We start from the raw sequence: 21,629 nt of genomic DNA on the forward strand, positions 1-21,629 counted from the left end.
CTCCTGTTAAATTTATTTTTATGTCAGACAGTTTATAGTCCAGAAGAGGCTACAAATTTGGATTTTACTGTCAACTTTGAAATCTTTGGGAGTATATCAATACTTATTCGTCGATAAAGTATGCAGATTGTAGTCTCCTCTCTCTAAAACTTCCTGATTTGTTGGATTAAATCGCAAAAATACTCAATTCCTGTCTCCAAGAAAGGATTAGACCACAATTTCAGATTCACCAAATTAAAGCTGACTGCCATTATTAACTGCAAGCATTACTACTGCTTTCCTATTTCGATCTAAATTCTTTTAGCTGCCCAATGTTAAGTTTGAGTTATAAACTCAATTTCAAATTATTGTTTCCCTAATAAAAGGGTTCCAAGGTATCTCATAGTCATTAGAACTTGGTAAATTGATGACAGTACTCGATACTAAAAAAATTTATTGCTAATAAAGTTTCAAGAATAATTACATAAACGCATCATCAGAGCTTATGGTTTTGTCTATTTCGCAATGCGTGCTCTTTCCTTTCTCTAGATTGTTGTAGAAGGGTTTTAGGAGCATCAGCGACTAAGACTGCTCCTTTGCAGGATGAAAAACTATGTTACTCTTTCCCAAAGCCAGCTGGTCGCTCTTTGGGAATTTACTACAATGTTTTTAGGACAGTGCAAGCGTTGCCGACAAACCAGCAGAGGAAACGCGAATGCTCTTTGCTTATTTTTTTTTCTGGTCCTTGATTTGTAAAGTCCAGAGGTAGGAATTATACAGACTGCTAAACGTAACAAATATCTTAATTTACCAATTATGCATTGCACTGCAACGGTAACGAGGTAACATTGACAGAAGACTTGAATTTTTTAAGTGGACATTGACTAGACAACCCTACTATTCCTTCAGATATCTACTTGGATGGTGCTGCTAACAAAAGACAATTACTGGTTACGAGCAATGAGAATCTCTTATTGGTTGGAAGACTTATTTTCAAACGGATCCAAACATTCATAGACAGACGATTATGAGTCCAAACTTTTCTAATGTCTCCATTGAGCGAATAGTGTCTTCCCTAATTGCATCAGTGTAATTGGGTGAGAATATCAGGATCAAATACACTGCCCTACCATTAATATCCGGACACCCCTCCATGGATGGGAAAACAGGTCCTATGCATGCAATAGAACCTGCTATAAATATGCAAACGGGACTTCGAACAGACTATTGCAAAATTTGGCATGCCAGATGACACGTTCAACAGAATTACCTCAACAGTTCAACAGAATTGATCACCACAATAAATGCTAGACGACGATTAACATGATGTAAGGAGCGCAACTCCTGTACGGTGGAGCAGTGGAAAACAGTCCTTTGGACAGACCAGTCGAAGTTCACACTCTTCCAGTCTGATGGTCGTTCCTGGATGAGCGAATGCCAGGGAAACAGTTTCTCTCAACAATGAAGTTTGGTGGTGGCAGTGTCATGGTATGGAGCTCCTTTCATGGTTCTTGGGCCCATTAGTCGTTATCGACAAAACCATGAATGCTGTGTAATACGAGGATATCCTGGACAATTATGCACTTCCAACATTATGGCAATACTTTGGGGAAGGCCAATACCTGTATTAGCAAGACAACGCACCATGCCATACTGCTCGGGTCGTAACAGAGTGGTTTGAGGACATGGGTGTGGAAAAGTTGCATTGGCCAGCCCAGAGTTCTGATCTGAACTCTATCGAGCATCTTTGGGATGTATTGAATCGTCGGTTTCGTGCAAGTCGAGATCGTCCAAAGAACAAGACCGAATTGGTGGCTGCGTTAAAGGCCGAGTGGAGGAACATATCACTTGACATTTATAAAGAGCTGGTTGAGAGTATTCCGCGAAGATTGAAGGCCGAAAAGCAAAAGGTAAGCTCCTTTTTGTCTGAAGGCAGGTGTCCGGTTATTAATGGTAGGGCAGTGTAGATGGTTTTGGTCACAACCTCTGAAACCCGATTTGTTAACTCCCTTGATTTGGTTCCACGAAGATATTTTGAAATTTATAGTTTCCTATGGCATCTAGCTTTTATATGCCATGACACATCCTACCAGATAATGTTATGCCTAACCATTTTTCCTTTTTAGTTCAAAAGATATTTTTTATTTTCTTTCGAAAGAAAATCCGCATCTTCTTTCGCTAAAGAACAAATGAAAATACAGAAACTAATACAACGTAATCTAAGTAAATTTATTACCACCCTGACTTAATGCATTCATGTAGAACCCATTCCATTTACCACGCTCTTCTGTCACTTTGACAGACGAAATGACTCGATAGAGAAGAGTTGGACGGATGACAGACTTTCAGCCATGAAAAGATTAAGTCAATTGCTCTTTGGCTATTAGCGTGATGGACAGTTTGGGGAGAAGCATTTTAATAAGTTTTGTAATGAAATGGGGTTGCTGGAACATATGAAATGCTGATATGTGAGACTCGTCTGATCAACTTGAAAAACTATTTACAAGATTTAATGAAAATTTAAGAAAAGGGGAGGCAAACTAATTGAATACAATCCTGTGCTTCGAAGTAGCCTAAATGTTTTGTTGCTGAAAGAAAGTAGTACGAGATGTAAATAGTTGAACGCACTGGAGATCGTGAACTGTTTGGAGACTGTCCAAACAGGTCATGGTCTGCTCATTAGAGTCTGTGGATAAAGCTGTCTGGATTTGTTCCATCTGTTGATCATTGAATGTTTTCATCGCTGTCATCTTTCCTCCTGTTGAATGTGTGCCAAATAGTGAAAGTAGAATTTTAAATGTCTGTAGATCAGAGACTGGCAAATGGACGATCATGATCGACTGGTCGATCGAGATGCAGTGAACTAAAAAAAAAATATATTTTAATTTTTAGAAACGTATTTGCAATATTTTAAATAAGTGCCACACTAGAATTACCTCTTCAACCTGTGTGTATTAGTCCATAATTTGCATGTTTTATCTGGTCAGTTTGTCCGTTTTGCTGGAAGAAAAACTTTGTTGCTCACGCCCTAGACTGACTAACTCAGCCACTCAGCCCATTAAACCTCAACTTTTTCCATCCGATGTGGAGAGAACTGTGATTATAACCATTGTGCTCCTCGCGAAGACATTGTAAAGACAGATACAAGATCAGGAAGGATTAGTTGAAAGGTTAATCCTTACTGATCAAGAAGCCATTCAGCAGAATAGAAGCCCCTGTTATTGCGAGCCCTTACTGAAACGTAACACGCCTTGAATAAAACTGGTACTTTCTGATGATTTCCTTCAAATCCAGTAACCCGTATCCAGTTATACATAACTCAATATGGCCTGGGTTGGGCTGTTTTTTAATAAATTATTCTGTTGTTTTCATCAAGGCCACTAAGTCCATGAGGCGTCGGTGTATTGTATCTGTAAATTGCACGCTTTTTTCTGCATTTACCCAACGCATACCATATTAGACTAGCGAAAAACCTTTGAGATGACTGTGGATGAAGTCGGAATTTTCACTCGGATAGGACTTTAAAGAAATGGAATGCAGAAAAAGTCTTATCAATTCACGCTGCACATCTGCCGTTTCGGAGCTTTGATTCATTGAAATCTGATAAATGTCGAAGCTGACTGGCAAGGCGTACAGAAGAGAGATCAGCAAGGATCAATATATAGATTATCATTATTAGGTACTTTCCACCAGCGCGATGTCCAATATAAGCTAATCTAAGGGTCCAAATGAGTTGGTTAACACAATTTTTAAATTCTTATCGATGTTTTCAACTCTGGCCTAGTTACTAGAGACTGGAAGAGTTCTTAGTTTTTTTTCAGTAGGAGCTATAGTCGATTTAAAATGGAGAGAGTGGGTAGCACAGTTGGTAGAATCGCTGTCCTCCCCACACTGGGTATAAAAAAACCTGAGTTCGAATTCCATCAATGACGGAAGGAATTTTTATGGGTCTTTTTCACAACGTGGCTGAGTTAGTCGGTGTCAGGTAAGGATAGCATGGTTTTACCTCCCGGAAACTCGGGCTTTTCATCCAGCAAACAGAAAATCGGCTCAGGACACACGCAATTTGTAGATAGTATACACGGAGCAACATGGCCTTAGTTGCCAATGCTTCTAAAAACCCAATAACAACAATCAGAAACTATTAGATACATGGAGAACTTAATGGGAATTTGTTACTAAGAAACTTTACTTTTTATTCTGCCATCTTATAAAATCTTCGCTGAAAGTATAATATTAAAATGCAATTAACATCTATATGCACTGCTCGACAAAATTAACAGAACCGCAACGTTTTTCATGAATGTGTTCGACTAAACGAAAAACCCGAGTTTCCGGGAGATAAACCATGCTAGTCTCGCCTGAGACCGACTAACTCGGTTACATTTTGAAAAAGACCCATAAAAATTCCTCACGTCATCGACGGGACCCGAACTCAGGTATTTTCCACCCGGTGTGGGGAGGACGGTGATCCTATCAGTTGTGCTACCCACGAGGGCTGGAGACATCGAAGAATGTGGTACCATTCCTCCAACATCAGAGAAAGAACATAGGTACCGAGAACAAATCCTCGAACCTTATGTGCGACTTTTCAGGAGAGGGGTTCGCCTAATTTTCTTTTAATGTACGACAAAGCCACTGCACATAGAGCTCAAGTGGTGGAGGAATATCTTGAAACTGAAGATATCCAAAGACGGCCAGCATGGTAACCAGACTTAAATCCGAACGAATATGTCCAGAATGCCCTTGGGAATCGCATTGCAAGTCGACATCCTACCATCTGGGTCACTTGGTAAGCTAAGGTCTCAGCTGGTAGAAGAATGAAATTTATTGTCACAGAATCTTCTGGACACGCATATATCGACCATGGTCCACCGCTTACAGACCCGTTTAGCTGTTGAATGGGATCATACTCAATACTGACGTTAGTGACCATATTTTGGAGCATCTTGTATCAACTCCTGTAATGTGACCTTTTTGGTAATTCTTATACAACCCCTATAGATGTCCCTTATACATGTCCGAAGTTTCTCGCTGTCTCCTTATTTCATCGTTATTCTATGGTACACCACCACCACCATACCAAGTTCTGTCCCGCTTTATTGCAAACTGCACGAGTTACACCATGTTTTCCTACTGTTCTGTTAATTTTGTCCAGCAGTGTAGTTCCTGCCTCTAACTTCCATCATTTTGAACCGTTTCCAAACTGCAAAATTTAAACTATTTTCCATAGGGTGCTGTTCAATTCATCTTAAGGAGAGTTTAAAGTTTTTGCCAACGCCTTTCACACATTATTTCCCACTGCATGTGCAAGAAATGAAAGAATATGAAATTATTGATGTAAGAAACACAAGATGGCACGTTCTAACCAGCAAATCATCAAAACGAACAGTTGGAAAACTGTCTGGAAACACGTAAACTGTTTTCAAACAGGCGCTTCTCTCACGTTTCTAGAATGCGCAGGCACTTTCGAAATCATGCTTCCGTTTTATTGTCGATGGCCCCAATAACTTTGCTGATGCTACAAATGCTTTTATTTGAAAATTTACAGAAATGTTTTGGCGTTGCAATTTGTTGCGAAAAGAATTTCGAAGATTTTCTCAGATGTTTCTCCAATAGCATCACAGGAAGTTTTTTCCTTTCACTGGAACCTGGACCAAGAAGGATTATTTTTCATTAGAAATCTGTAGGATAAACTGTAAGGACCAATGCTGTCCACGTTCATTGATTCATCAATAGTGCTCTATTGATGAATCAAATCAGTGATTCCAGTTTGAAAAACGAGAAGCAACCCTGCACCATGACTAGTGTCTTTTGGGAATTCTTCTAATCCCAAACTCGACCACCAGATCTGACCACTATATAGCGGAATTCGTCACTCCACAGCATGGCTAGCTATACCTTTGGAGGTATTATCAAGTCACATCGATGTTATGGCCCTTTCAAGCCATAACTCGTTCATTGGGTTGGTTTCATAAGAGGTGTGAACCAAACTTTGGTTAACTGAGCTAATATTTTGAAAATGATGAAGCTTACGGCCTATTCGGATAGGGCTTCTTCGAAAAAGTCTTCTTGACGTTATATACACTGCAATGCTTTTGGAAGTGCTAATAATGTCGCATTCTGAATAATTTCTTTGGTCACTACAAATATAGGGGACATTAAGTTTGGGAAGTCCCTCGTGGGTAGTACAGTTGGTAGAATCGCCATCCTCCCCATACCTGGTGAAAAAGACATGAGTTCGAGTCCCGTCGTTGACATGAGCAATTTTTATGAGCCTTTTTCACAAAGTGGCTCAGTTAATCGCTCTCAGTCAAGGGTAGCATGGTTTTCTTCCCGGAAACTCTGGTTTTTCATCCAGCAAACAGAAAATCGACCTCAGAACACACGCAGTTTACAAACAATAACACGCCGATGCTCCTAAAACCCTACTACAACAAGAACTCGCTTTTCGGTAGCCACAAAGTGTATTCATACTGTATTGGGCAGCCAGGACTGGTTAAATATAGGGTCAAGTTGAACCACAACCAATTTGTTAAATCACAGAGTGCATGAAATGAAATCCCGCACCACAAAGGTAAGTCCTGCACAGTAGTAATTTGAAACATAACATTTGTTTATATTCCTTTGTAGGTAGAGAATAATTGCCACAATTGCCACACCATGATTGCAGTGGGTGAAGCCTTGTCAACCAGAAAGAAGTCAGGTGTCATTAAATGTTGCCAGAGATCGCTCATTGATTTCACTCACACCCTATTCTTTTCCGTTACAGCAAAGTTCCTTCATGCTTACTTGTCTCGCGCATTCGAAGTGTCTCAGAGTGTCAAGCTTGAGAAACTTGGCAAAGTGACAGCTGGTCTTCATTCTTGAACTCTCGCCTGTCACCTGAGAAAGTGATTTCTCCTGGATTATCCGAGGTAAACGATAAACTACTTGGCTGTTACTTTATACCCTGGCATAGTAATCGAGAAACTTATCTAATAGTTTTTATTAGGCTGGGTTGGTGAAAATGAACTCAAGTTGGTACTTTTTTTTGCCAAATACTAAAATAAGAAACCCCCTGTGCCACGTTATTTCCTCAAGATCTGTTAGCAAAATTGAACGCATGCGCTGCTCAGTCCACTGAGGTCTTCCTTAAGCAGTGTAGAAAATGGTGGCTTGGCTGCATTAATGCAATCAAGGATTTAATAGTTCCTTCTCCAGCGGTCCAAGGGGTTTTCATCCCGAAAAACATGCAAATCCTGTAAACACAAGTTACAGACACTTTATATTTGTACCACGCTCTAGCGAGTAGCACAGAGCATATAATCCCTGTCCTATGCACACTAGTTGAAAAAACCCCGGGTTGGAATCCCGGAAATGAGGAATTTTTATAGGTTTTTATTACACTGTTCTTGAGTTAATCTGTCTCAGGCGTGGACAGTATGGTTTTTTTCTCTCAGAAACTCATGTTTTTCGTCCAGAAAATCGATCACTTATGTTAAAGTCCGCTGTATACAATTACCAATATTTAGGAGCCCATAGGGATTCATTGCCAAAAACAACTGTTTCGTGGAATTTCCATTCTTGATTGAAAGTCCAACCTCAATTTGTATGCCCAAAGAAATAAATCACGAATGACATTTGTTATTTAAATATGACTATTTGAGTCACTGCTTCCCAGTAACTTTCTACTTCCATTATAAATCCTCCACAAGGGCACGATGACTTTTGAACCAGAACTACTTCCGTTACTCCAATATATATAAGACGTATTCCATAACGTCCAGCACTTCAGTTGGTAATAAATTTCTCAAACGCATTCTTGAGTTCAATCGTCCGCTAAGATTTTTACTTGCGTCAGGCAGAACGCTCATGAGTTATGACCCCTGTAACTGATGCAGAGAGAGAGAGAGAGAGAGAGAGAGAGAGAGAGAGAGAGAGAGAGAGAGAGAGAGAGAGTGGTGCCATTCGGCCAATTCTGGCAATTCTGATACGACCTTTTTGATATCAGTGATCATTGCCCATTAATAAAAGTAGATTTTTCTGATTTGAGTATTAAACTTAATTTTAAAAAATCCAATTGTTTATTACTGGACGAAAGTCCTCCAGTTTAATATTAAATCTTAGCAGAAGAATGCTTTAATGGAATACAAGGGCCCAACCTAAATATTTCGTCCATTCCAATCAGTACACGATCAACTCCCCATCCAGTTTTATTGTCACTTTATCAGGGTCCGTCAAGACTTTAAGTACCCGTGTCCAAATAAAAAAATGCCGTCCCCCAATAGATGAAAAGATCCTATTGATACTAACTGCCACCCCTGATACGGGCCTAAGACTAAATCCTTGTAAATCTTCCCAATAACTTTCGATAAATCAGCATTAGATACAACCTGAATTGTATCTGTACAAAACTAGAAAACTGCCCAACTGATAGAGACTGCCAAACTGCGCGCGGAATTTGCATTTCATGGGATGCTAATATTGATTGATGGGTTCGTTTTGTACCTGGCATTTGGAATTGGTAATCCATCAGTAGAGAGAAATGTCTTTTCGTGGCATTCAATCAACTGTGAGATGAAGAGCCAGTTATTGATGTTGGCTGTTCGTAGTTGTTCTGTAATGGTAGAAATCCAATCCTCTTTTAGCTGTTGAATCAGAGAAGTGTTTTCCCAGTTTACTCCTGCCGAAATCATCCAGCAATTCCATTTACCAACTACAACCAGAAATGATACCTGTCAATGGCGCCGATTTATGAACCTTTTTGATAAATTCCCCAAATTACTTTAATGCATTTGTTAGCAATCAATACTCCAACTTTAAAAAAAAAGAAAGAAAGACTTCTAATAGAAAGCTGCATGTTCCAAATTTGGACCACCAGATAAAACTCAAGGTGATGATTAGTTCTTCGCAAGTTCTACCAGTTGGATTACTTTTATATACATTCTACCAAAAGTAAAAGTGTCATATAACTCTTGGTATAATGCAGATTGTTGCCGATAGGAGTACACATATTTCTGGATACTTTATTTTGGTACATACTGTACTTAAAATTTTTTTATTGCTATAATCACACAAATAGTGTGGTTATTGATTGCGATGAGGTTTAACTTCATTTATAGTGAATGTCCTTATATTAAAATAATTAATAATTTATAATTTTCTAAATTATAAGTTTTATTTTCTTTAAAACTCTAAAAATAAGTATTATTATTACCATTTTATTAAGATGCAATTCGTAAACTACTACTTAATATTACGCTACCATAGTAGCAGAGACCCTAAAAGTAAATAATTATTATTATTCAAATATTTAGCTAAATATCTGATTTAATAAATAAATAAATAAACAATCAGCTGTATGTACAGATTGGTATTCATAATTAATTTTTCAAAAATAGTTTGAAGGAATTCAGGTTCAGAGTGTATCTGAGATTTGTTTTTAAGAGTTTAGGATGGCACGAAAGAAAAACAAAATGGCGGTTATTTTCCAATTGTTTTTCGTTTTTGTTTTTGTTTTTGTTTTCCAATTGTTTTGACATTACAGCAGTACTTAACGATTTAAACAAAACAAAAGCACATATTAAAATAACACAGGTTTATAGAACAATTAATATTAAATAAATTTATTTATTTTTGGGGCAATTTTAATAATTATAATTAGTTAAAAAGATTAGTTAAATGATTGAAGAAATAAAAACATTATATTATAAAAAAAAGTTAGGCTATATAAGGGTATATTTAGATATTGAGAGAACTGAACTGTCACTTAGACAAAAGAAGCACGTGCAGAGCAGGGGTGACTGTTCTCAGGGGCATGCTTCTTATTTTTCATTTTTTTTTAAATTTTATTATCTTCTGTGGAGGCTCTCGATACACAGGAGGAGCACCAACCACAGATATACATCATGCATTAATCTTTCTCTGCCATCTAGTAGATGGCGCATTCCTCGACAAAAGTTGATATATTAGGTGTATCGCATACTACGGTATCTAAAGGTTTAGGCTACGAGTAACTTAAGGCAAAAAAAGGTAGCTAGCTAGTGGAGGCAGAAGGGATTCAGGTTTGTGTAGCACGAGACATCAGATGGATTCATTGCTGAAGAAAAACCAAATGAAATGTATTTGAAATTGAAATGGATTAACCCATCTCTTCTTACCAACAAATATATATATTTTTTTCAAAAGATAGCTTTTTGGGGTCAATGTCCTGTCAATCTCGTGCTTCACAACTTCCAGTCGGTCTGGCCTTAGCTTTTAATAAGTTAAAATACAGGCTAATGGCATGCAAAGACTGAAACGCTTGAAGTATTAGAGGTGATGTTTCGCCGCATGGCCGAAAGCTGAAAAATATTTATTGATTATTAGGATCCCTGTTTAGGCGTCCAACTAGGGTACGTACCAGGGTTCTTGAGGATTATTAATATCTTTATTTTTTTTTTTACATTCCTTTCTCTAGTCTAGATTGTGCGAGCATGCAAGCCACATGGTTATTTTTACACATTCACTAATATGTTTATAGCTGGCAAACTAAACACAAAACATAGAACATAGACACACAAAACAATTGCTGTTAGTTCTGGACAAACACTGTCCACACAATGCTGCAATGCGTAGAGTTACAAGACACAACAGGCACGGCTCCTGCTGATGGAGCCAGTGAACAGAGACATAGGCCAAGGCATCCAATAAACACAAAAGGTGATATCACACGGAGCTTATCACAGAACAACAAATATCTACCGACCGTACACAGGACTACCAGCGGGAGTAACACAGGTGGGCAGCGGAAGGCCAGACCTTGTGACAGCAGCTGTGAGGGGTGAGGATAGGGATCAGGCAGCACACAGGCACGATGAACGAAGTAAGGCGGCCCAGTACTCACCTCTTCACGAAGGCACTCCAGAACTGGCTGTGAGGCCACGCGGACAAAGCAAAGCAGGGACACGAAATATACGATCAGCTCTATGAGAGGAGCAGAGAAATACTGCACACACACACATACACACCTGCACACACACCCACATATATACATACATACATATATTAGGTCTGCGTCTTCCATGAAAGCCAGTCGAAGAGTGGAGGCTGCAGTTGAATCTTTCAGACCTTCTTTGGGAGTCAACATTCGATTTACGTAAATTAAGACCGGATGTTCCCAACATTGGAACACCAATTGAAACACTCCAGACATCGAAACACCAATTTAAACATCCCAGACATCGAAACACCAATTGAAAATCCTGTACCATTGAAACACTCCCGACTTTGAGACACTAATTGAAAATCGTAATGCTTTTAGACAATGTTTCCAGCCACATATAATTGACATCCTCAAATAATCTCTAAGAATTTCTCACCAAGACAAAATAAACTGTCGATTCTCCTAAAAGAAGTACAAATTATGATGTTCCTAACACCAACTACAGACTCAATAAGGTTAGAAACGTACTCAATTATAGATCCATACCTAGTAAAATCTTGCTTGGGCTCCGAAACCAAGGAACAACTGGAAAAACTAGATAATATAATTGTTTCCAAACGGAAAACATTCTTTCTTCTATTGGACTCCCCCAATGAAACCCAAATGAGCTTCAGATACATTTGATTTATATAATGAATTCATCCTAAATAGGTTTTGTATAACTCAATCCGAAGACGTAAATTAAACTAATGGAGAATATATGATTTTAATTGATTCCATTGCACGTGCAAACTCTTTAAATGTAACACAAAATAGACTGGTTCTAAGTTGTCCTGATGAAAATTGAATTCCTATCAATGGGTTTGTGCAGTTCCATTTTGTGTAAATTGATTTAGTGTATCATGGCTAATTAGAGGAGTAGGTGGCAAGATTTTTGACTGAAGATATTCACCAATTTGAAAATGATAAAGCCGTATTGGAGAAGGATTGGAAAATCAAAAATGATAGGGATTGCAACTCTGACATAAGTAAATCTTTCGTAGATGAGGTCTGACAGTAATGTTGAGGATTACAGCAGTATATAATTTTATTTTAATTTTAAATTATTTTTGGGGGTCGCCTTCAAAGTCATCCTCCTTATACTAGAAGAAGGCTTGGAAGTGGTTTCTTTGAAAGACTGTTTAAATATTTGGTCATGGCTCCTTGGATTGCTTGGAAAAATTAACATAGAAGTTTCATTTTGGAAACAAATTTATTCTGATAGATTAGAAGAGACTTTTGGTTTTCTTGTTTCCTCAGGTTTGGGACCAGCTTCATGGAGTTTTGTCAATGATATACAGGAACTTGCTAACAGAAAGGATAAGGAGGTAATTATCTCTTGTGATTATCCCATGGTTAGGCCGCGTCTTGAGTACTGTATATAGATCTGGAGGTCTCATTTTAGGAAGGATGTAGAGCTGCTGGAACGGATGCAGATAAGGGCAACGAGATTGGTAAAGGGAATGCAATGGTGGTTTTACCAAGATAATCTTCAGTTCTACAAATTGCAGCGTCTGGAAACTAGGCACATGTGAAGCGATCTGTTTGAGGTGTTTAAGGGCTTGAGTGGATTGAGTAAGCTCAATGTTGATGACCTTCTTTTTCTTTCTCAGACGACACACACACGAGCTGGTATAAATTCAAATTGAAAAAGGGTGGGTGCTGTATAGATGTGCGGAAGTTTGTCTTCAGCCAGCGGGTTGTTCCATTTGTTGTGGAAGTGGAAGTGGAATAAATTCAAGGAAGAACTAGACAAATTCTTGGAGGGAACAGACGGGTGAGGTGGGTAGTTTATTTCTTTTTTTGGCTGATGCTCGCTTTCTTGCATCGTTTTACCACTAATCATACTAATACTATCTTGGTATATACTCTTTCTTTGTGCTGAAATTTCCGATAAGAATCAACTGCTGAAGTTCAACTCGATATTATTCGGACTATCAGATATCAGTCAGAACAGAGAAAACCAGCTTTTAGGTTTTCTAACTTTTCTTTCATTGTGGTAGTTTACGGGCATCCCAAGGGTGGGCGTGCCAACTACGTATAATCGGCCATGGTCATTCTGTAAGCCCCTGGGGACATTGAAAAGTAGCCATCTCAGTATTGATTCATCCTACAAACTTTCTTCAACTTTCTCAAAATGTCTAGGGAAGAGTCCTTCAGTTTTGTAAAGTTCGTGGATTTTTTTCATGGTACAACCGAATTAGTTGGCCTCAACGACGGTTGCAGTGCTTTTTTCTTTTTTCTTTTCTTCCAGAAACTTGGGTTTTTCATCCAGAAAACAGGCACACCGACAAAAGAATTCATGGCCAAACAGAAGTCAGTATAATTCACATAGAATCGACTTTCATGTACAGTAGCCTCATAATTTTAGTTGCCTCGACTCAAGTCCAAATCAAGCAACTCACCAAATCCACAAATTTGAAATTACCACTAATACAGTGGCCTGTGTAGCCGAGTGGTCAGGAGTGGGAGTGCAGTAGACCGGGGTTCAAGCCCCTGACTGCTAAATACGATAGATCTGCCAACCCGCACTGGACCAGAGTGGCAGATTATGGTCCATTTCCCTCAACATGAATCGTTGAGGAGGAAACTTTCATCCTGCAGTGGATTGATAATGGCTGCAGTTTGCCTTTCTCCATTAATACACACTGCATTGCGGCTATAAAACATTACCAATCGACACTACACTTTCATAATATACCGGAACGCAGCTTAGCAGACGCTTTCGGTTAGTGCTTCCACCTGGCGAGAAAAATGTCCTGACACTGTCGTTAGATAGCGTTTTTTACGTTAAGAAATTTCAGAAATAGAAGATTAAAATCATAAAGGGCAGAATTTTAGGAAATATTGTTAAAAATGAAGTACTTAACTGAAAGGGATGAACATTTTAAAAGAATATTTGGTGTTAAGTTACCGTTCACAAATTTCTGATTGAAAGAAAGAGAAATTTCGAATATGAAGTGGAACACGATATATTTATTGGAGCTCTCCAAAAATTGAAAACAAGCTCTCTAAAACCTTTTTTCAATTTATGTAACTCTGAGAAAATTGGTAGTGAGATGTCGCTAATGAATGAAGGGTTTATTAAACTTGACTTTGCTTGGAAGAACTGAAGAAGCCAACAAGATCGAAGGATGTTTTAAAATTGCGAAAAGCGTCTTGCCATTGGAATTAATGAAAAATCCACCTTTAAAAAAGAGAAAACCATGGTAAGATCTAATATTTGAAATGCCAAAACATCGCATAAAATAAACACAATTTCTTCACTTCATCGATAAAGTCTGCAATATTTCGGTGGAGAGAAAGAAAAAAAAATAACTGTAGAAGCAAAGAAAAGCCAAGAAGGATAATTGAAAAAGACATGCTACCAAAACATTCAAAAGGAACCCTTAAAATATCACTTTTCATAGACGATAAAGGAAATGAATGTTTTTTCAAGGGAATTCACCAAATCTTGGAGTATAAGAAAATTGAAAAACATAACTGACAGCATCTAAAGAAATGGTATGGAAAATCTGAAGATACGAATAAGAAACTTAGTAATAATGTATGTGTGGTGATTCAAATGAACGTTAACAGAAGCAGGATGACAAGAAAAGAAAGAAGAAAAAAGCTCTGTTTGCAGTGTGGTAAGTAAGGGATGTGAGGAACGAGCAGTGAGAGAATTTGATTTAGAAATATCACGTGATTAGACTAGCAGTTGGTGTATGTGGGAAGCATAGTTGAGATGGAATAGAGTAGGAAGATATGCCTTGTAGAGGAGTACTGATGTATACACTGGCTTACCAAATTAGTAGACAATCCAGCATTCAGATATTCGCGCTCATAAGAATATGAAATAGCCGTTGGTGTTCTCGGTCACGTTGTCTTCGTGGTAGGACAGTTGGTAGGATCACCATCCTCTCCACACCAGGTGAAAAAGATCTGAGTTCAAATCCTGAGTTCGAATTTTATAGGCCTTTACACAAAGTAGCTGAGTTAGTTGGTCTCAGGCGAGGGTACCATGGTTTTTCCTTCATAAAGTCGGGTTTTTCGTCCAGCAAACAGAAAATCGACCTCAGAACACGTGCAATTTATAGTCATATACAAGGAGCATTATGGTCTTAGTTGCTGATGCTCCTAAAATCCAAGTTGTTGTAGGGTTTTAGGAGCATCAGCGACTATGGCCATGTTGCTCCGTGTATGTGTTCTGAGGTCAAGTTTCTGTTTTCTGAACTAAAAACCAGAGTTCCTGGGATGAAACCCCATGCTACCCTCTCCTGAGACCGACTAACTCACACGTTGCGAAAAAGACCCATAAAAATTCCTCCCATCATGGACTGGGGCTCAAACTCTGGGAAGAACAGCGGTCCTATTAACTGCGCTACCCACGAGGGCTAAAGCCCAATAGATGTAATAGCTCCGACATGAATCCTATCGAAAATGAACCTACCATGGTTTTTCTAATATTTTCGCAAGGCAGTGTATTTTAAAGCTTATACATTTTCTGCGCGAAAGTCTCAGGATTGATGAATTTAATAACAAGAGTAAACTAAATATGAAGATTATAACTAAATATAATACCACGTGAAATTAATAAAAATAGTTTATTAAGCTATTCGCCTAAAGGTAACGTTTCAGGTATCTTACCGATACCATCATCAGACCGTGCTGTTAGGGGAACAAAAATAGAAACTGTTACAAATTTGAATACAATTACCAATTGCCAATTACGATTTGCAAATAAACTTAGATTGTTTAGAATTCCAAATCGTAATTGTAATATTCGTAATATTTGTAACCGTTTCTATTTATGTTCCCCCAACAGCACAGTCTGATGATTGGTATCCTTAAGATACCTGAAACGTTACCTTTAGGCGAATAGCTTAATAAATTATTTTATTAATTTCACGTGGTATAAGAGTGCTATTAAATTTAGTAATAATTTAATAAAAAAACAACCACGTAACGTCCTTCCTTCGATTGGACTTTACCCAGTCGATATACGAAAATGGACGAGCAACGAGCAAATATTTAACTTATCTTCCAGTTCGATAAAATGCAAAAAAATGGATACCAAACATTAAAATTAAATAAACAAACACGTAATTCGAACAAAACAAATACTCAAGTCCAGGAGACCGTACTCCTACAACTCCTTAAAGTGTATCAAAAATACAATTGCATTATTTCTGAGAATTAAAGCGTGCAAATACAAAGAATTTTATTACACGACAGTGAAAGGCGGTTCCGAATGCTAGACGAAATTAGATTCGTAATTCGTATACACGAACGCACCAATATTTAAAATTACCATCTATCATAATGCGAGAGTTGATAGGGTATGGTGTTATTAGCGAGTGCTCCTAGAGTAAATCAGCTAGTTCCGGCACGTAGAGGAGACTATGAATTATGTCAATAATGGCCAGAGATAGCGAACAGCAATTAGTGTCAATCTTGTGGTGAATGGAGGGGCTGTTGATAAGGGAGCTTCGTGATGACGCTTGTGTGGAATAGGGAACAATGAAAATAAACGTGCCAGTGTCCCGACCATAAAGGAAACAAGGTGAATAACTCCCCACTCGGTGGCATATCCTCCTGCCATTGTACCTGTCGGCGTAGACAAGAGAGGAATTAAGGGCCACAATTGAAATTGCACGTGCCGGGTCTGAGCGCTAAACAGCTTATGTACATAGCAATTGCAGTGTATTATTGAACTGGGATTAGAACCTCTCCCCCCCTTCACCTGTGGATCAAGCGTGGCCTGTCCAAATACGTACTTATTATTAGGTAAATTGTTAGCAGGAGAAGCAGGTTGTATTCATCATACAGCAGAAAGGAACATTAAGTGAAATTTTGGCAAAGGTATAGTAAGACAGAGACTTATTGTGAGTAAACTTGGTCAGTCATTTAGTAGTAACGAATGGTTGCAAGTGAAATGTTTCGGCTATTGTTGTATTTCTCGTATTTAAATATTTCTGTTATGATTTTAGATAATGGCCTGGTTAGTTGGTAGTTCCTTTTGCTCTTCGTCTATTGTGTACGAGAGGGGGGGTCATTGTATTTACTTTCACCTAGAAATATTTGAGTTAAGGGTTTGATATTGTGTGTGTTGATATTACTAAGTTTCGTAAGTTAATGGATCAATTGTTATTGAATTAGAGCTATGAGTCCCTGGCGAGTAGCATAGTTGGAATCGTTGTCCTCTCCACAAGTTCGAATCCGCGTTTATTGACCTTTTTCACAGTTTGGCTGAGTTAGTTGGTCTCCGGCGAGTGTAACTGGTTTTTGCTCCTGGAAACTCGAGTTTTTCAATATGGCCTAAGTCGCTGATGCGCCTGAAACCCAACAACAAAAAAAAAGAGCCATGAACACAGCAAGAAGTGGTATGCTGGAGAAAGCAAGTCCGGTCTATTATATAATGTATTCGTTTGCAAGACAAAGGAGCAAAACAAATCCGTGAGGAGATGAAAATGTGACTGTGAAAAATTGGAAAAGTGGTCATACGTGGTAGAAGCAGTGTGAGCGTCGATCCATGAGAATTAAGACCCATCTCAACCATAGACCCTGCCATTGCGGCTAATTTATAACAGCTAGCCCTTGGAGACAGACGTGTGACTATGAATCTTAGAGCAAATGGAGTGGAAAATTAGCCATGGGTCTGCTTGTACCATAATGAATGAGTTCCTGCACAAGTTTAAGGTGGTAGCCAGTTCCAACATTGTTTACAACTTAAAAGTTCCACAGGAAAAAAAAAAGTTCCGAACAGTTGGAGCTTTGCAGAGAGAATGTTGATGATTTTTTGAACGAATTGTGACGATGGATGAATCTTGGGTACATCACTATGGCCCAGAAACAAAACATATCAGCAAACAACGGAAACATTATGTTCAGCAATACCCAAAGTTCAATTGTCTGCCAACAAGGCCACTTTTCAGTCTTTTCGTATTCTAAAGGCATAATCCTTAGACATTACCTCAGAAAAGGCAACAGGGAAATACTACAGAAACCTCCTATGAAACTTAAGAGAGGCTATCAAAGACGCGGGAGTCTATTGAAAGATGTCCACCACCTAGCCAAAAATGCTCCTGATGGACTTTGCAATTTAAGAACCTGCAGCATCCACCTTATTTTTCCAACCTCTCACCTTCAGATTAATGAAATGGAAGACTAGTTTTATGCTCAAAGAGAGGAGCAAGCGATTCCAGGCTTCTATTGAAGAAGCCTGGAATCGTCCCATAAAAATCCACAGATGGGAAGATGTGCAGCTCTAGAAGAAGTGCCACCCGATTTCAAATCCTTAACTCATATTTTCTAGGTGAGAGTAAATATTTATTGACAATCCTTGGTATTCTATAGTTGGTTTGCCTATTTTTTGGATGAAAACCCAAGTTTAATAGGGAAGAAACACCTTGAAACTGACACTCGAGACCTACTAACTCAGCTCCAGTCCAAAGAAAAGCCATTAAAATTTCCTCCTGTCTATACAGGACTGGAATTTTATACGCATTTTGCAAATCGCCTGTGTACTTCCTTTAAATTCTAAAGGTGGACTATGATGTTTATAGATATTCAAGTGTTTCCAATAGTTAGCCGGTATTGAGATTTAGAGAGTGGTAAGTCTATTAGGACATTGGCATCTTGTGTTGTTGTAATCAGCAACTAATGTTGCTGTGTGGAATAATCACCGGGAAGCTCGTTTATGTTTAGGAAACCTATTATCTTTCCTTCTAACGAAATGATCAGCTGTGGCCCATTACGGATCCCAATTGCACCTTTTATTGTCGGTCAAGAGCAATTTCCTTTCCTTAGATTGCTAACACATACCAATATGGTCCGTTTATCGAAAGGAAAGAAAGAGAGAGACACAGAAGAATTTGTTTACTAAAGTAGTCCAAACTATTGGTTTAACTTTTCATTACTTCTATTGAGTTCCTATCAACTACATGATGACTTTGTTCCAGGATTTAATTAGGGATGGCCACTTTGCTCCTGAGTTTCTCTGTGTTACTTTACTTAAATTAGATCTGGACACGCGCGCGCACACCAATGTATGGTTGAAATATCAAGATAATTGGATTTTAGGCGCTCTTTCAGAAAATATGGGGATGTTGAACAAGTAGTGGCAACACGGAAGATGGATAAAAGAATTGTGCATTTATATAACTTTCAAAATTACATTTTTAGCATAATTCGTGGTTATCTTTTACAGTTGTTTAACACAACTGGAGGGCAACTAATGTGAAGTTGTACATTTGTTGTTGAAGGGTTTTATTTGCATCAGCAACTCGGGCCATATTGCGCTGTATATAATGTCTGTAAACTCCGTGGTCGATTTGCTATTTTCTGGACGAAAACCCCCGGTTTCTGGGAGAAAAAGCCATGGTGCCCACCCCTGAGACTGACTGACTCAACCACGTTGTGAGAATCCATTGACAGGATTCGAACTCAAGGGTTTTGCACCTACTGTGGGGAAGACGGTGATTATAACAACTGTGCGATGGGAATGTTGAATGCTTTCTTGGATAGCACAGTTGGTAGAATCACTTTCCTCCCCATTCTGAGTGGCAAAGGCCTGAGTTCGAGTCCCGTTGATGACAAGAGGAATAGAGTATAGAACATACGCAATTTAGAGACAATATACACGGAGCAATATGGTATTAGTCGCTGATGCTCCAAAAACCCTGCAACAACAACAACAACAGTCAACATAGACCAGCGTATCTGTGGTACGCTTTCGACACTTCTTTAGGTCCAAATTACCACGAATCCAGACTGTTCTGAGAGCTTAAAGTGTACCTAATAAAGTGACCACTCAGTGTATTTGGGTGAGTTAAGAGATTTCAAGGTGAGAGATCTGATGGTATCGAAAAATCCCAGCGATAAGCAAAAAAGTAAGAAGGAAATAAATTTACACTCTTTGGAAAACAAAGTAACGGGTTGCAAGATCTGGACTTTCTAGCGTCCCCAGAACAAAACACCAAAATGGCCAATGCAAAAGTTCAGAATCTGCCAGACCTAAAAACGTGAGTACACCAAATATCTCCCTCTTCCATCCAAAAAATAAAATAATAATAAAAAAAAAAAGTTCAGTTGGAACATCCATGGTACTCGTCGGATCCAATCTCCTGCGAAAAAAAATTGAAAAAATGTTTGCATCTCATTTTGAATCAATTGAAGACACTCAGAGAAACGTGTCCAGTTTGATCAACACTTTTAAAGGAATTGCAGTGAATTTAATCTTAATTGCCGTTTACAAGAAAGATAAAGAAGTCTTGAGAGCAAGAATCCCTTAATTATCTACAAACAATGCAAATACTCCAGAAAGCAAATTGCTTGTTTACGAAATAAATTCTGGAGCCCAAGCAAGTTAAGAGGGAGAATTTTGGAGATAAGTGTGGGCAGATTTTGTTGCTGTCTTGGGACAACTGACAACAACAAAAGCAACCCAATGACAAAATGCAACTTTCCACAGACAAACACAGCGTCGTATAATAATTAATTTATATCCAGTGGGACCCATGACCATATCGTCAAGGTACATTAATATGGATGAGTCGCAATGAGCGAAACAGTTTAGCATGAATAATAGAGCGAAAATTGAAATAAACTGAAGAGTAGAATCGTTAAGCGAAGGCATTAAAGATCTTCTAGTTCTTCTCAGTAGCAGAATTTCCAATGTGACTAAGAAATAACTGTCAAAGACAGAAATAAAGACTTTGGTTATTGCCAAAGATGTACAGATGGATGGTAAAAATCCATCGGAACTGGATTCTTCCATTTTGTTTTCATTGGAAGCGAGGAATGTTTTAGAAAGATGGTCGAAAGGGAGGGGATACCTGACAGTGGTCTGATAAACCTCTTGTCAAACTGAACAAAATTTCGTGGCAAGATCTTATCCTAATATTTTGGCCGATCAGTATATAATTCTGTAGTTGGTGTGTCTATTTGCAGGATGAAAAACCTCAAGTTTTGGAAAAAGAAAAAACAGCTCATAACTTTCTGAAGAGAATGTGACCCAATATGGAAGATCATCAATCATGGTCGCCTTCTATCCACAAGGGCTTATAAAAAGAAAGGAACAAAAGAGCTAGTTAGCCTTCAAGTGAATAATTACATTGCATGTAATATATTCTAAAAGAGATGGGGGTTGGAAGATAATAATAATGTCACCACTGCCCCCCTCATCAAATTCCAGTGCCACGCTCTGTTGAGTTAATACCGCAGTGTTTAATTTAGAGCTTTAATAACTTCATGCTTGAGGGTTGCATATTATGTTCCCAACGAGACGCTAAAAACTCCAAGATGTTTATGTTCGAGTTACTTAATCTGTAAAGACAATTTTGTGGTACTGTGGGTTTCTCTTCGTTAATATGCGATTACTGAAGTTTTTTAAAACAAAACTTGTGGTCTGTGATGCCCTCCATGACCTATCTTTTGAATCTCATGCTTAGTGGAAAATAAAAATTCTTTTAAGTGGAGTTTTTGTTAAATTCTATTTTGTTATGAATTTAAGAGAAGTTGAAACCTCTACTCGGGTACAAGGAGAATTCAATTCCATTATATGGACGTCAAACTCTGGGTTACTTCTTTCTGAACTCGAGACATTTGAGCACCATTTTATCAGTCATTTGAAGGATTATTGCTTTGCCAAAGAATCCCCTCAAAATCCTGCTGATCCTTGACATTGCCCCTTGTCCACACAGTTCAATGAATTGCACCCAAA

General features: G+C 38.4%; 1 protein-coding gene across 3 annotated transcripts in view; it reads right to left on the bottom strand.

Moving 5' to 3' along the window:
• Window positions 1-21,629, bottom strand: part of LOC150079799 (teneurin-a-like) — a 351,321-nt gene that overhangs the window by 113,987 nt on the left and 215,705 nt on the right. For 2 of the 3 annotated variants that reach the window (XM_090383375.1, XM_090383373.1), the window contains one exon: window positions 10,847-10,873. The exons of the other annotated variant lie outside the window; for it this stretch is intronic. In XM_090383375.1, the coding sequence (XP_090239501.1) occupies window positions 10,847-10,873 (27 nt within the window). The remainder of the gene's footprint in view (window positions 1-10,846; window positions 10,874-21,629) is intronic. 3 annotated transcript variants of the gene reach the window in all.

The sequence above is a fragment of the Mastigoproctus giganteus genome, chromosome 10 (genome assembly GCF_048544385.1).
Source record: "Mastigoproctus giganteus isolate SK-2022 chromosome 10, ASM4854438v1, whole genome shotgun sequence".
NCBI classification, from domain to species: Eukaryota; Metazoa; Arthropoda; class Arachnida; order Uropygi; family Thelyphonidae; genus Mastigoproctus; species Mastigoproctus giganteus.